Source organism: Canis aureus, chromosome 24 (genome assembly GCF_053574225.1).
Source record: "Canis aureus isolate CA01 chromosome 24, VMU_Caureus_v.1.0, whole genome shotgun sequence".
Lineage (NCBI taxonomy): Eukaryota > Metazoa > Chordata > Mammalia > Carnivora > Canidae > Canis > Canis aureus.
The window spans coordinates 12,034,145-12,051,684 of NC_135634.1; the positions used below are offsets into that span (position 1 = coordinate 12,034,145).

At 38.3% G+C, this 17,540-nt stretch overlaps 1 protein-coding gene and 1 long non-coding RNA gene across 2 annotated transcripts in view; one reads left to right on the forward strand and one right to left on the reverse strand.

Moving 5' to 3' along the window:
- POMP (proteasome maturation protein) lies at nucleotides 1-16,004 on the reverse strand. The gene is made up of 6 exons (XM_077868258.1): nucleotides 15,844-16,004; nucleotides 12,874-12,971; nucleotides 10,833-10,893; nucleotides 7,411-7,512; nucleotides 3,807-3,900; nucleotides 1-171 (listed from the first exon to the last, which is right to left on the reverse strand). The coding sequence occupies exons 1-6, from the start codon at nucleotides 15,844-15,846 to the stop codon at nucleotides 104-106; spliced, it is 426 nt and encodes a 141-aa protein (XP_077724384.1). The 5' UTR covers nucleotides 15,847-16,004; the 3' UTR covers nucleotides 1-103.
- LOC144295779 (uncharacterized) overlaps nucleotides 15,450-17,540 on the forward strand; it is a 15,987-nt gene continuing 13,896 nt past the window's right edge. The window contains exon 1 of the long non-coding RNA XR_013362880.1: nucleotides 15,450-16,191. This is a non-coding gene — a long non-coding RNA (uncharacterized LOC144295779). The remainder of the gene's footprint in view (nucleotides 16,192-17,540) is intronic.

Here is a 17,540-nt window from a genome sequence, read left to right on the forward strand (position 1 = left end):
TTCTCATGTGTCAGTACTTTTAATGTTGTATACATCAAATTATAGTAAAAAGATGACTATAAACAACATGCAGCCCCTCTATTTTCATGAACAGCACAACAGATTACAGTAAACCAAGTTTATATTCCACCATCAAGTGTGGTTCTCCCATTAGTTCACTTTGTGACGGGTCTGAAAACAAACAAAAACAAACATATTAAAGATTCTCAAAAAAAGATAAAATCAATTATTCCACTAACATAAAAATCTAGAACAAGCAAAACTAAAAGTGACAGAAAACAGACTGGTGGCTGCCTGAGGCCAAAGGTGGGGAACTGACTACAAAGGGTTCAAGGAAGCTTTATAGGGTGATAAATACCTTGACTGGGGGGATATTACACAGTAGTACACATTTGCTAACATTCACAGAACTGTACACTTAAAATGAGTACATTCTATTGTATGTCAACTATATCTCAATACAGTTGACTGGAAAAAAAAAAAAAAAAAGACAACAGATTGAAAAAGTTCTCCTTTTTCAAAACTCAAGTTTTCCAGTAAGCTTCCCAGATGACTCTAGGAAACAATTTCTAATTAAAAGATTGAGCAGTCTCTTAATCTAGTTTACAAAAACATTTTATTTCTACTTTGTGCTGTTACATACACAAACATAAATCAGAATTTGAGACCAAGAAAATCTTTAAAATCTTTACTATCTTATTTTTAGATAGCAAATAGACAAGTCTTATTTTAACTGTACAATACACATAGAATAGCTTTTTTTTTAGAATAGCTTTTTAAAATTACTGCTAATAGTAAGCTAAAGCCTTTTTCCATTTCTGCCCTCTATTCCTCAAATAGGATTAAAAAACCAATGAACCAAAATAAAAAATTAAAAAAAATAAAAAAAAACAATGAACCGTAAAATCAGTTTGTAAAAATAGCCATCCACACGTACACAGATATTCTCAAAAATTAAATTAAATTTTAAAAAAGTGAAAAAAGCATCCAGCAATAAACGCACTGATGTATCACACATACTGTAAGATATACATAGTATCCCAGTTGTGTTTTTTAAAAAAACAAACCACTAAGCAATGCCAAATTTCTGACTCAGTATAAAGACACACAGAAAAAAAGTTTGAAAGGAAATACAATAAATGTAAAAAGCAAGTAACTGAAGAATAAGGGAGAGAAATGGGTTTGAGGATAATCATGGAGGGCTTGAGTTTCAGCTGTCATGTTTTAAATTGTTAAACAAAGAATATATTAATTTATATAACTTTTATATATACCTTTTAAACTCTGCTTTAAGCTCTAACTTTAATAAAGTACATGCTTATTAAATAAGTCACTTATACCAGAAAAACACACACCACATCAGCAAGGCAATGGCCTTTATGATTCTGCTCTGCCGCTACCTTCCTGTGAGACCAAGAGGGAGGACTAAGCCTCTCTCTCCATCAGTCTGTTTAACCACCTTAGAGTGAGGTAACTGGAGTAAACAGAAGATCTCTTTTAGCACTGAAAGTCTAGTTTTGATTTTACTATTGCCCTCCTCAGTCCCTTCCCTTCCTTGTAAAATGCACAGATTTTTCTTGACCAAGTACTTCCCTGATGAGAAGGAAAACCGTATCACTTCCAACTCTTAACTCAAAACCCTGTAGCCACATGGGCCTTCTTAACACACTCATGTGTGTTGGGAGACAATTCTCTATATAAGTCTTTTACAATTCTGTAAGTCTTGGATACACTGCCTGCCTTTGTTCTAGACTCTCTTTCCAAAGCTGTTTCTAAAGTGAACAGCCTAAGACCAAGATCATGACTCTTCTAGAGCACAGAACAGGAAGGCTTCTTTACTATTATAGAAGATTCAGATGTCCTGATCGGGGCGGGGGGGGGGAGGGGGTGTTCCTCAAACTATATATGTGGCATCATCTGACCTTCTTCTTGCTGCTCTGTGAGAGCTAGGGTTCAGGAAACCAACAGGAAAGCTGATACTCCAGCCCCTCTACTGCTGTGGGTAATCAACTGTTCTTTGACTCTTGGAGTCGTGTCTTCTGCCGGGGTCCATAAAACCACAGCAAGCTAACCTCTTAGCTTATAGATTAAGAAAACCTCTTAGGGATGCCTGGGTGGCTCAACAGTTAAGCATCTGCCTTCAGCTCAGGGCGTGATCCTGGAGTCCCGGGATCAAGTACCACATCGGGCTTCCCTGCATGGAGCCTGCTTCTCTCTCTGCCTATGTCTCTGCCTCTCTCTCTCTCTCTCTCTGTGTGTGTGTGTCTTTCATGAATAAATAAATAAAATCTTCTAAAAGAAAAAAAAAAAAGTAAAGAAAACCTCTTAAAACCCCTTCAGAGTTCTTCAGCCGTCTCTCAGGTTAAACTCCCCAACATATTGCTTCTTCTGCCTAAAATATTCTTCCCTCTCCTTCTTTTTTTTTTTTTTTTTTTTTTTTTTATGATAGTCACACAGAGAGAGAGAGAGAGAGAGGCAGAGACATAGGTAGAGGGAGAAGCAGGCTCCATGCACCAGGAGCCCGACGTGGGATTCGATCCCGGGTCTCCAGGATCGCGCCCTGGGCCAAAGGCAGGCGCCAAACCGCTGCGCCACCCAGGGATCCCTTCCCTCTACTTTTGATTAACTAATTCACACATCTTTTAGCAATCAAGTTATGTCATATTCCCAGAAGTGCCTGTCTCTCCCACTCAACAACAAACTGTATCACTCCCTTTTTATTCCTAGAATTTATCACAATTTGTAATTTTATGTTTGCTTTTATCTGTTTATCACCCCACGTAGAAAAGCTTTTTCACTGCTGTATATTCAGAGCTTGCCCAGTGCCGGACACATAATAAATACTTGACTGAGTAAATGCTTAACAAGCACCACTCATTTTCTTTACAAAAAAGCAGGAGTTGATTTTTAAATAAATGTATTTTTGTAACTAACATAAAGATAAAAATAAAGACACATGAACTATCACTTCGCTAATTTACAACGAGGTATAAGTGCAACATAAAAAGTTTAGAATTCCAGATTTTCTTGCATTGAAAAAACTCCCTCAGGGAAGATTCTCAAAGGGGAGGCTCACTAGACTTCTGTTGTGTCCATAGCATTTCCTTACCAGACATCAGCAGCCAAGCAAAACTAATAGAATTTAATCCTGTTGGGTTTTTCTGTTTCTCCTAAACTGCTGGGGCATAATGAGCAGAAGCAATGCTAAACAGAATTCTATTTGTTTATCTTTCTCAGATCGGAAAAAATAGAGGCTGCTGCATGTATTGTTCTTACTTAAAAGTTATTTATCTCATACATAATAAAAGTATCCAAGGAATTTTATTAAAAATTACAGATTCTTCTTTTCTAGTCACTACCTATAGAATCACAAAATTTCTTCAGGGGTGGGAGCTTTTTTTTTTTTTTTTTAAGAAAACTTTTTTTTCCTAGTCATTTAAAAAAACTAGTCATATCCCACAAATATTTTGAATACTGAAACAACAACTGCTGTTTAAGCTACCCTTATATAGTCTATTAGATTCACACCTTAGACTTATTCATATCTTAGACTATAACCACAGGACGTGAAATGGGAAGGACCATCCTTTACTGAGTGACTATCACCTCAGAATTCCATAACTAACTTCCACCTTTAAAATCAGTTAAACAACAGTTGTTATGATTAAATTTTGTCTTATTGCAATAAACACAAGTAAACCCAATGAGCTATAAACTCCATAAGGATGAGGATGCTGTCGGTTTTGTTTGCTTCTGTTGCCTTTTCATTATTAGGTCTCCATAAAAAGGTGCTGAATGACACTCACCATTAAGAATATCTTCAAATCCAATAGTCTCATCATTACCCCTTAAAATATCCAATGAAAGGTTTGAGCTTGGAAGAAATGGAAGACGCTGAACCTTCAGGAAAAATATGAAAGGGTAAGATTAGTGAAAACCAAGGGGGAAAAAAGAAACCAATACATAATCTAATTTCATGCTCTTTATTCTTTATTTGTAAAATTCACAAAACTAAATAAAACGATAATAACCAGTGGAAAAAAACACCAGTTCCTATTTTAGACCCAAACCAAACTTTAAAATTCCTCGAAGCTTTATTCAAAATATATAAAGACACTGAAAAGTATGGCTTTTATTAACACATAATAATCCCATCAGCTTTGTACATATTTGGGGGCTTTGCTTCTGCTCCCAGGCATACCACATCAATACATATGATGAAATGCAAAAATCTCAGAGCCTAATGTCATATCTAGTTCCTAATAAAGGTGGGATGATCAAATTCCTGAAGATATTCCAACTCAATAAGAGCATTATTCTACTTAGTAAACTGTTTACTTCACTTTGTTATGTTGTTTTGTATTGCTCATCGTAAATGCTTAAGTTATGACCATTTCAAACAGTACTGGTAACCAGAAAGAAAGACCAAAGTCACTTGTAGGGCCTTCAAAATACACAATACCATTCTTTTTTTTTTCTAATATTTCATTTATTTATTTGTGTGAGACAGAGAGAGAGGCAGAGACACAGGCAGAGGGAGAAGCAGGCTCCGTGCAGGGAGCCCAACGTGAGACTCGATCCCAGAACCTTGGGATCATGCTCTGAGCCGAAAGCAGACACTCAGCCGCTGAGCCAACCAGGTGTTCCTACACAAACCATTCTGAACTAGTAGTATCTACCTTTTTTAAGTATTAAATATATATACCGCAGACTGGTATATAAGTATGTAGTGGAGCAAGCATGGGTTGTGGAGTCAGAGACCGGGAGTCAAACTGTTTTACTACTTAACAATACTATGGCTGTTTAAGTTACCTGATCTTCTCACTCTCATTTTCCTTGTCTGTGAAACAAGAGAGTATCACCTTCCTCTCAAACAAACAGGATGGTGTGGTGTGAAGTATGTATATAGTATAGTCGTTGGCATATATTTAGTATTCAATAAACTTTCATACAGCCAAACCAAATTTTCAGTTTCTGTGTTCTCTGTTAGTTGTCTAGCAATGATAATCAGAAACAACGCAGGTTATTTTGGATACTGACAAAAGAATGCTAAGAGTAATAGCTAGTCAATAACTACAGGATACTAGTATTTTAAAGTTATCATAACTTTGAAATCTAAGGATGCTGTTAGAATAATTTCCACCAAGAAAAATATCTAGACTAATAATATTTTTAATTAGTAATGGCCTATAGAGTTTAGGATGAAAAAATTTCTCCAAGTTGTCAAAAATTATATAAAATATATACATATGTATTATACACACACATATATATTTTTTTTTCCTTTAAAAAGAAAGTAAGGAGGAGTGGAAGAAACAAAAACAGAGCTTATAAGTTAAACCAGAGAGCACGGGGCCTGGTAGATACCTGGTAGGTACCTGGTAGGTACTGTGAAAGCACCCGTGATGAACAGTGATGAGCAGGCAGCTGTTACACACCCAAAAGCAAGAGCTGCGACAGCACAGGGACAAGGGAGGAGGCAGAATCCCGGGCAAGGATGTGTGAATTACACGGGATTAAAACTAGGCCTGAAATATGAGCCATATGTAGCTGGAATGTGGGGAGGAAAATAAAAGGGAAGCTAACGATTCTGTGCCAAACACATTATTTCATTTAATCTTCAGAATAACCCTAATAACCCTACACTGTTGTTACGGTTAACTCCATTTCACATTAAAAACAAACAAATGATCTGAGGCTCAGAAAGGTCTCTAACTTGTAAGTTCTTAAGATTAGTAGATGGTGGAACCAAGATTCACATCTAGGTTATTCTGACTTAAGAGCCACACATGCTCTTTTAGAGCTTGATCCTTAGAAAAAGTTCTGACATAGATTCCAGGAGGACTTAGACAATACAGTTGAGGGTATTAATAGAATTTACTGAAAAAGACACAGTAGTAGGAAGAACACGTGCAAAAGCCAAAAGGTGAGAAAAAACTCAGCCGGGATATGCAAGCAGTTTTAGGAGGCTATGAAGTATGGTGGAGAAGAAGGAGAGGTCAATTCATAAACAGCCATGTTACAGAGTTGAGTTTTAATTTGAGGGCAAAGTAAGGAGAGAGGTATGATCAAATCTGTATTTTACAAAGGTTCCTGTGGCTAGAACACGTACAATGGATCAGAGGGCAACAAAGCTCGGCATTAGTGATCTGGACGTTGCATAGTAGGTGATCAAAACCAATGTAGTAGCACTGGTGAAAACATGTAATTGACTAGATGGTGGAGGTACAGATGAGGTGCGGTGTGAGACAACCAAGGCTCATGCATGTTCCAATCTCTGCCCTTAGGAAGCAACCTATTCACACAGGATGCGGAGTATGTGAGGAATAATGAGTTACCCTGTACTTACAAAGGTGAAATGTGAAGTGCCTGTGGAACTTCACAGTGTCCAACTGAAGAAGTCTACAGGTTTACAGCTCATGACAATTAAAACTTGGAAGTCATCAACATACAAATGATACCAAAAGTTATAGGAATAAACAGGAAATAACAGGATGAGGACTGGAAATGGGACCTACAAAACTGGTATTTCAAAGTTATGAAAAAAGCAAAAGGAACCTATACACAAACACTTGAGAATAAGGTCTCAGAAACAGGGAGATAACAGGAAAGTGTGGTATTCTAAAAGCCAAGGAAAAAAGGAGTTACTGGTGTTACACACCACAGGGAGATCAAACAAAAGGAAGGCATACATACAGATAACCACACTGTTCAGGAGCAGTTTCACTGGTGTGATGAGAGCCAGAGAACAGTGGGTTGAATGAATAGAAGGTAAAGGGGCATATAGCAAATGGAGGCAACTTTAAGACACTCAACCTGCAAAAGCACACTTGTAAAGAAGGTACAATAAAGAGACTGACACAATTTTTGTTTTAAAAGACAAAAAAAGTTAGAATGTATGTAAACACTGCTGAGTCTGTCCAAGTGCAGAGAGAGGATGAAGATATCGGTTATAGAAAGGATCCATGAAAAGATCTTACTCCCTGACATAGTGTGACATGATAGAATCTAGAGCACAGGTCGAGGACAGTTCTTAAACACCTTCAAGGACATTTCTGAAGATCTTTTCCTGAGCAACAGGTATACATAGCTATATACAAACTGCCTATATACAAACATACCACAACCTGAATATTCCTAGAGGTATTTCAATGTAACCCCCTAAAGACAGAAAAACATGAAAGTAGATACAGATAAGCTTTGGCACTAAGCTCATAATTTGAAGTTTACCACTTAAGGCCTTCTTTTTTCTCTTTAAAGTAGGAATCCAGGTCATACCCTGAAAAGGGACAAAGTAGAATAGGCTATGGAGGAGAAGAGAAGGTAAGGCTTTAGGTACTGCAGAAGACTCCTTCTAACTGATAGCAACCCACATGTGGAACATATCATAACTGACATCCATAAGCTCACCTGCTGCACTGCCTTGAATTCCATTTGTAATTTTAGTGGAGCAAACAGACCCTGGATGTTTCTTAGTGTAGAAAAATTCATTTTATCTTGGTTGAGCTGGAACTACAAAGGCAAACAATATAATTTCAAATGTTACACTCAACATTCTGCTTTCAAAACAGCACTGATACATATGTAACACAACACTTAAAGAATTTTAGTATACATAACTGAAATAAAAACAAAGTACTTTTATTAATTTCTTCAATAAATTTTAGAATATATATGTCTTTGTTTTATCAGGCACACAGTTGTACTTCCCCAACGTGAAATTAACACCTAAAATTGGATTTACAAAACTGCTAAATTAAGGAATGTTTTTCACATTGCAAAAGTACATTTACAAAATATTTTAGTGTTTTGGATTAAAATTACCACAAAACTGATAAAACAAAGAAAAGACATAAATAAAATGAGATCCAGAAAGCTATATACAAGTGATAAAAATAGTGAATTTCTAAATATGAAAGTATATTAATTCAAAAGACTTCATAAAAAAAATAGTCAAATTCATTATACCACCCTGTTAATTAAGCTACAATGTTTAAATTCCACTTTTTGGGATAAGAGGTTCACCAGGTGGCAGGGGGACCCAAAACTCTAATACCTGTCCAGTTTGTGGGTCTTAATAAGCTATTTTTTCTAGAATCATACTTTTACTAAACACTAATATTACTTCTAAAAAACTTTTACTGCAATTTAATGTAATTCAGGCACAATGAATCAATTTGACCCATGAATTCTAATCATACAGTTTCCCAAAATGGGTAGTGGATAGGATTTGCAGACTGCTACAAAGGTCTGTCTGAGTTAACATTAATTATAGTAAGGTAAAGTGACTTTTGTGATCATTTTTTATTAAACTACAATCTCTTGATAAGATTTTAGGTCAGGGCGGGAGGGGGGGTTCAATCAAAAACATGAGAGATTAGTGCTCAGTTTAGACATGACCTGGGCCCATATACACTAAGTCTGAGGTAAGATACGAAACAATATGATTTTCAATTACTTAGGTTGAGTATAAAATTTTAACAAACGGTTCTTAGGGAAAATATGCAATATTTTATTATGGATATATATAATCTGAAATTCTTATTGAAGGGTTTCCTTTAAATATTGAATTATGGGATGCCTAGGTGGCTCAGCGGTTGTGCGTCTGCCTTTGGCTCAGGGTGTGATCCTGGGGTCCCAGGATCAAGTCCCACATCAGGCTCCCTGCATGGAGCCTGCTTTTCTCTCTCTCTCTCTCTCTCTCTCTCTCTCACTCTCTCTGTCTCTCATTAATAAATAAATAAAATCTTAAAAAATAATAATAAATAAATATTGAATTATCTCATAAAGTTACATAAAAAATTCAATTTTATAAACTTTGATGAATATATATATCTACCTTATAATATGATGTCAAACTGGAATTATCAATCAACACATAAATTATTAACGACCACATGCAAAATTACAATTAAGCTCTGTGGTAATATACCAGAAAGCAGTCTACTATGGAGGAGGTTATATAATCTAGTTGGGAAGATATTACAACTAGACCAGGGCTTCTCAACCCTTGGCAGTACTGACACCTTGGACTACATAATTGTGGTGGTGGATGAGTACTGTCCTATATATTGTAGGACATTTAGCAGCATCGCTGGCCTCCATCCAATTAATGCCAGTACCAAAGACCCTTCTCTCCCAATACCACTTGTGACAATCAGACATTGCCAAATGTCCCCTGGAAGAGGTAAAATCATCTCTAGTTGAGAACCACTGGTATAAATAATGATGGTCATCTTCCATCACCATCACCACTACAGCTCCCAATCATGGAGAGCTACTATAAGCCAGCATATGCAAGGTATGGGCTATTACTAACTCCATTTCACAAATGAGGAAACTAAGACTTAAAGAGAGATTAAGGAACTTGCCCAAATTCACTTAGCTACTAAGTATGGTGTCAAGAATCTAAATCTAGGGCAGCCCGGGTGGCTCAGCGGTTTAATGCCACCTTCATCCCAGGGCATGATCCTGGAGACCCAGGATCAAGTCCCACATCGGGCTCCCTGCATGGAGCCTGCTTCTCCCTCTGCCTGTGTCTCTGTCTCTGTCTCTCTCTCATTCTGTGTGTGTCTCTCATGAATAAATAAATAAAATCTTAAAAAAAAAAAGAAGAATCTAAATCTATATAGTTCAATTATACAACCCACACTACAGGACTTACAATAGATAATAAGCCACAGAATTTTGAGAGACTGCCATTGGCTGGTGAAGTGATTAAGGAGACTACAGAGAAGCAGCTGATGTAAACGGAGTCTCAAATGATTTATGCAATTTTTAAACTCTTCACCATTTGGGTCAGTCTCACTCAGATTTGTCAGTTTCTCTTTAACATGTATTGCTCAGAACTGAACCAATATTCCAAATCTAATGGCCAGGCTAATAATTGGAAAAGTGAGACTATAATCTCCCTTAATTTGAGCCCCAACTTATCAATAACAACACTGTACCATCTTCCTGAAGCAGTAAGATACCTTTTTCTTCTTGCTCTGAATGTATTTAGAAACTCTTTAAGTTGTATTTATAGCATGTACACAGGCTATACCCTCTTTGGGAGGGATCTTCTCCTACGTATAGGCTATATACTCTCTTTGGGGGTGACCCTTCCCTATCAATCTAGTTAATACTGATCTGAAACAATTCAAATGTCTGTTCCTCTACAAAGCCTTCCACTAGCCCTATGCACAGGTGGTTGCATAGGTCCTCTATAGCATTTTATAAGTACCTATCCACAGCTTGTCCTCCCATTAAATTTTCAGCCCCTCCAGGTTGTGGATTATGTCACATTTATCTGTGTACCTACTGTGCCTACCAAGAAGATATGTCCCTCAGTAACTTGGGAAATGCAGAGCTTGAGAAAGAGGTCAAGGCTAGAGATATGGACTTGGAGGTCAACAGCTAACACGGCAGAGGGCAGATATAAAAGAAAACAGGCTCATCAAATGAGGAAGTATTATGAGAGGAATGAAAAAGGAGACTGGCCTTTAGAAATGTCCATAAAGGGGGACCTGGCTAAGAGTTGTTAGAGCATGTGACTCTTAATCTCAGGGTTTTGAGTTCAAGCCCTATGCTGGGAGTGGAGTCTAGTTAAAATTAAAAGAAAAAAAAAGTCCATAAAAAAGACAAAAGAAAAGTGTAGAAAAGGAGCTTTAGGGAAGCTTATAATGATAATTCAAAGCCTACTCTACAAGGATATTGAAAATAAGTCCTTGTATTCTTCACAGTCAAATGCTCAACATCAAAATTATCTTAATAAATGAAATCACATTAAGTATTACTAAAAGTATACTTCTAGGAGAGGATAAAAATAAAAACATGGGTAATGTACTTACATTTTTTTCTGATAATTCAAGAGGATGACTGGGCAAAAGTTCATTTTTCACACAAGGCAGACTGGAAAAAAAAAATTTAAAAGGGAGATTATAAACCACTCAATACCTAAAGCTCAAAATTGCATCCATCAATAGGTGTAACTATAAGGGAATGGCACAAGGAAGCTTTTAGGAACAATGACACTTCTGTATCCTGATTGGGGAAATGGTTGCAGCAATTGACATATGTATCAAAATTCATATAACTATGAATTATAACATAATGCATTATGTAACACTAAAGAAACGTTCAAATTTACTATATATGGTAACTTTTAAAATGGACCGATTATAGATACTAGTGGTCAATTCATTAGGGTGAACCCTTCAAAAAAAAGTATTAAATGATACCCTATATCTAGAAAAAATTTAATAAAGTATGTTTAAAACTACTATTATTTGAGGACATGCTTCCTGTATTATATAGAAAAAATCTAGGGGCACCTGGATGGCTCAGTCGATTAAATGTCCAACTCTTGGTTCTGGCTCAGGTCCATGGACCTCTGCATCTGGGTATCGAGCCCCACATCAGGCTCTGCACTCAGTAAGCAGCTGACTTGAGGATACTCTCCCCCCCCCATCTCCTACTCGCACATCTACCCTCTCGCTCTCATAAAATAAAAATAAATAAATAATAAATAAATAAATCTTAAAAAAAAAATCTATGCCTCTTCTGTTCAGGTCTATACATATTCAATATACCTTTAATAAACACATGCTGAACAACAGGTTTGACATTTACTGAACAGCTACTATATAAGGTCATACATTGCTAGAACCAGACCACTGATCTTTATCACTCTAAATATATAAAGAGGACTATCCTTATTGCCAAAATAAGATTGGAGAGCTGAGAGGAACCACAGAAATCCTGCAATAATCATTTATTGAATATTATCTTTGTACAGAATATTATCCTAAAAGCAGAAAAGCAGAATCTGAAAATGGTTCTGAAAAAAAAAAAAAGAAAATGGTTCTGTTTACAGCAATCTAAAAGTCTACCTGGGAAGAAAAAGGAGCATTTTGTTTAGAAAAAGATAAATAAATAACAAATCACCAGAACCTGACTAGCTTTACAAATTTGATTATACTATACCATAAATCAAATTATATCTCCAATTCCAAAGACTATAAACTGTATCTTTCACTAGAAAATGGAAAGACAATAATGAGGCATTATGTCTGTCCCTAGACACCAATATTAGAATGACATTTTATTAAAGTGAGACCAAAGTACTTAAAGTTACATATAAAATTCAAAAATTCAAAACAGATGTTTACAGGGGTAGGCACTACCCTTATCTGATTAAGCAGAAAAGCCACTTGCCAAGAAGAAGTACCAGAAATTGAGACCTCAATATATAGAAACATGGAGGAAACCAAGGAAGGGGTACAACTGGTACTGAAGCTAGAAAAGTAAAGTAACAGTAGCTAACACTTACTGAGAGCTTTTCAATGTCAGGTACTATTGTAAGTATTTTTCGTGTATTAACTCACTTATTTCTCAAAATAAGATTTACACTATTAACAGCTCCATTTCACAGATACAGACATTGAGACGTAGAGGAATTAAGTAACCTGACCAAAGTCATATATCTAGTAAAAGCAGAGCCAGGATCAAAACCCAGGCAGCCTACTCCTGAGTGTGCTCTTAACTGCTGCGTTCTACTGTCTCCCAGAGAGTTACTCCAGTAGTCAATAAGATAAGGAAACAAATGGCTCTCCAAGTTAGCAGTAGTAAAAAGAAGCCTACCAAATCATGCTACTAGCTAACACCTCCTAGAAGGATGTCCTATTCCTGGAACCCCACTACTGCTAAGACATGTCTTCCATTATAGAAAATATCCACTCCCATCCTCCCTCAGTCTAAGGTATGTTACTTGCTATGTCCCAAATTAAATATATATTTATGGCCTATCAAAACATTTTTTAAATATTGTGAAAAAGAATTCACAGAAATATTTTATTATAACCAACTCAAAGTCACAATTCTCCCATATACCCTTTTCGAAGAAGATCATGCTGTTCAAAAGGTCCACTTGCTGAAAGTTCAGTAACTGGAATACTGTCCTTCAGCTGAGATCCAAGTCCTCTGGCATTCTACAACACAAATAAAAACACTATTAAATACTAAACACACTAAACACACTAAACATCTATATAAAAAACACTGTTTAAACATTAGACAAAAAAATAAAGCCGTCTCTGCCCTCAAAGAGCCCACAGTCTAGACAATTATGATGAGCCTTAGCATTATGATAGACTAATTATACATGGTACACTAAATAATATCATATTTGGGAGTAGGAAGCATTCCTGAGTTGATCGCTGAATATTGTCATGTTGAAAGGCAATCCAAGAAAAAAAAACACGGTTAAAGGTACAAAGATATAAATGAACAAGCTACAAGTAGTTTGACATGACCAGCTAACTAGAGGTCTCAGTGAGGCAAAGGAAAGGTTGGCAAAATGAAAAAAACAAAAAGGCTTAAAATGCAAAGAAATTCAGGTTTTATTCTGAGACTGATAGAGAGCCTCTGAAGGTTATGGCATGATCAGATTTACTTTCATTGGAAAGATCCCTCCCTTTAGGTTGTAATGATTAGCACAAAATGAAAAAAGTTGAAGACACAATCCTGGGGAATACTATCCCTTAAGGAAGAATAAGGAAATGGGATTAAGAATGAACAGAACAGCTAGAAGAATATGGGAAAGAAGCTTAAAAAAAAAAAAAAAAAAAAAAGGACATTCAGAAAGTATTTGGTTTCTATAACAAGGTACTCCCTATGATGATTAATCATCATAGCAGAACAAAAACAAAGACTCACAGTATATCTGGCACTAGTGTATTATCACCCTACACATCTCTACTATAAAACATTTAATTACCAAATATTTATTAAACATCTACTATGCTGGTAGATGCTGAAGACACACATCTACCTCTCAGCGTTTAGTCTAATGAAGATAAATAAGCAAATAAAATGCAATAAATGTTACAACAGATTAAAACACAAAAGCTAATTTTTAATCATTTGTTCAAGTACAATATCCCTTAATTCTGCAGAAAAACATAAAGTTTGGTAGTTTGGTATCCACCCTTACACTACTTACTCTAGAGGAAACTATTCTGAGAAACCAACACTTAAATTGATTTCTTGGGATCCCTGTGTGGCGCAGCGGTTTAGCGCCTGCCTTTGGCTCAGGGCACAATCCTGGAGACCTGGGATTGAATCCCACGTCGGGCTCCTGGTACATGGAGCCTGCTTCTCCCTCTGCCTGTGTCTCTGCCTCTCTCTCTCTCTCTCTCTCTCTCTGTGTGTGCCTATCATAAATAAATAAATAAATAAATAAATAAATAAATAAATAAATAAATAAATAGATAGATTTCTTAATATATCTGTATTTTATTAGGTCAGGTACTTTTCAGGGTTTCTTTTAATCTTTAATCTTTTCAGGGTTTCTTCAATCTACCACTACTTCAGGATCTCACACCTAGATAACTTTTACAGCACTTGGCTCGGTCTTGCTGTGTCTAGACTTTTCAGGGTTTAATCTTTTCAGGGTTTCTTCAATCTACCACTCTACTTCGGGATCTCACACCTAGATAACTTTTACAGCACTTGACTGGGTCTTGCTGTGTCTAGACTTTTCCATTTTACAATTTTGCATATCAAGGTTTTCCTAAAACATATAATCTCCCTCACCAAACTGTTAAAAAAACCATTTACGGACTCATCAATGTCTTGAAAAATAAAGTCCAACGTCATTAACCTGAAACTCAAGAACCTACAAAACAGGTTCCCCTACACAGAAGTCAAGGTTGATCCAGAAAAGAATCTGGAATCTAGGGTGGCCTGCTTCTAACCTACCATGCGACTATGATCAAGGCATACAATCTCTCTGGCCCCCTTTACTCATCCTTCCAGGTACCTGAACTCTTTCCAGGTCTAGAGTTACAGGACTGTACCTTTCCAAATGCATCTCCTCGTACTTCCCCACATCAACATTCTCCTCCTCCCAGACTGCTTTATTATAAAGTAACAGAAAAAAAGTTTCTTCTATGCACAAAGAAAAGGAGAATTCTGATTTCTGGGCTTCACCGTTATTTCTCCTAATTTCCTTCTGTAAAATGTCAGGATTGGTACCTGATGCTTCTATTAAACCAGCAGAGGAAAACAAATCTCTGAAAAGTTTTAAGTCTCACTAGTTAGACCTCAGTGCTTATAAAACCTCTTCCCAAAAATCAGCACTACCACCTCTAGAGGCTTTCTAGAGTTAGATGACCTCATATCAGAGTCAGGGGCCACGGCCGTTCACGAGTCTTTCCCAAGCATCACAACTTTTAAGTTAAAAAGAGAGAAAGGGGGAGGGAGGGATGCACTTAAAAACACTGACAAACAGGGAGTAGCATCTGATTTTCCCCCTCTCCAACTTCTGGCATACTACAAGTTCCCCAAAAATGTGTGTAAACGTGGGAGTTAAAAAGGCGGCTTTACAGTCGGATTTGTTAGCAAAGCAGTTCCGAGGTCAGGGGTGAGTGAGGAGTTCGAGGGTTCGAGGGCTCTGGGCCCCCGAGGTTCGCAACCTCCTGCGAAGGACAGCCAGCAGCGCCGCACCTCAGAACAACGCTGCGCTTTCCCTTTGTCCTGGCCAGCTCGGTGCCACCTACGGGGAAGCGGGTAGCGGCGTGCTGCGGAGCTTGGGGATCAGACGGCGCAAATCGAGAGAGACAAGTGAAGGGAACGAAGCCCAAGCGCTAGTCGCGGGAGCCGCGCCGGGCAGCCCTGCTCGGGCCACAAGCCACGAAACCCCCTAACCCCGTGACTCGACAGATCATGGCGCCCGAGGCCGACCTCATCCTCCCGCCGCCGCCGCTACCCCGGGACGAGCTAGGGGTAGGCGGTCCATTCCTCCCGGGCCAGGGTCCCGAGCCCGCCCGGAACACGGGTCGCCCAGGGTCTCTCACTCACCATCTTCACTTGCTCTGTGAACAGCCGCTCGGCCCTATTACCGTCAGCCGGCCCCGCCGCTCACTTCCGTTTCCGGGGTTGCCCCCCCCCACATCCGCCGGAAGTGCGTCCGTCCGGGCGAGGAAGGAAGGAGGGCGCGGGGCGCGGGGAGGGAGCCGCGCGGGGCCGGAGCTCCCACGCCTCGGGTCCCGAGGGACCGGGGGCCAAGGGCGCAGTAAGGGTGTGGGCTGGAAGGAGGTTGGGGTCGGGACGAGACGTGCCGGAGGGGAGGGAGGACGCCGACCTCCGCCTGATTAATAACAAACATCTGCCGTTGGTACCGTATTTGAAGGTGTGCCATGTGCTTTGGTGGGTGTATCCCGTTATTTACTACAAAACCTCCTTGAGGTAGATACTGCATTTTTCGTGAGGGTAAACGAAGCATACTTCACAGTCTCTCAGCTAGTAAGGCAGAAGTAGAACACGAAGCTCTGCCAGTTTATTTTTTTAAATAAATATGTCGAAGGCCTGCTATGTCCAGAGCCCTGTGCCCAGGCTAAGAATGCAGCAATGACAGGCCGATGTGGTTCCTGGGCTGGAGGAGCAGTGGAGCTGTTGGGGTGGGGAGGAGGGGGGCATGGAATGGAGGACAGGTGATAATTACCCACGCATATTGGGCTCTTGTGTACAGCAACACAATCCTAAGTGCTTTACCTGAACTATCCTTTAATCCCTTCGATCATCTTATGAAGTAGGTACTACTGTTGTCTCACTTTTACGGTCAGGACAGCAAGACAAAAGAGGTTAAATATGCCCAAGACCCCATAATTCATTGTCAACATTATACTGTGTTGCCTTCCAAATAAAATGTGATAAAATGGACTCGTTTTCACCATATAATGGAGGTAACTTAAGGAATCCTTGGGCTGATAGTGAAAGCATAGACTGAGGTCATTTGAGATAGAATATATGAAAGAAGATTACTGGCAAATTTGCTTAGGTAAAAAAAAAAAAGTGGGAAAGGAGGTCTGTGTGGCTAAAGTTAAGTAAGATAGAGAGTGGGAGATAACGCTGTAAGTTGATGGAAGCAAGTTTATTATGGAGGCCCCTTACCCAATTAAGGATGACGCTTTACCTTAAAAAGTCATTGAAGGATTTCTAAGGAGGGAGGTGATAAGGTCAGACATGTTATGTGTATCTACAGCCATGGTCCTACAACCTTAAAGTTTCAGGAGAGTCCAAATTTTGAATATTTTGCACGGCTGTCCTTATCTTCTCTGGCTCTTCCATATTCACCTTGAGATTTGAGTTTGCATGCTTCATTTGCATTTTTCCTTTCACTCAGTTCCACCTAAGGAGAAATTTTAAAACTGCAACTCTTAGAAAGAAATCACTTTGATGTTGATTCCTTACAGTTTAGTCATTAAATTTTTGTTGATCATTTGATTCTAGAGCTAAAGAGAAGAAAAGGCAGGTTCCCTATGCTTGAGATGCTTTTCTTTTCCTGGGGGGATAGACGTGGTAAATGCTTATTAGAGAAAGGAGTTGGATCAGGAAATGGTTGGGAACGGGGGGAAAAGAGGCTTTTGAAGAAGAGGAAATGTGGAAAGGCAGAGATTTGCAAAAAGGGCATGTTGTAATATGAACAATGAATATTTCCTTGTGGTTGAAGTTCTGGGGGGGTAGGTGGAACGAGATGAAATGAGATTGGAGAAATT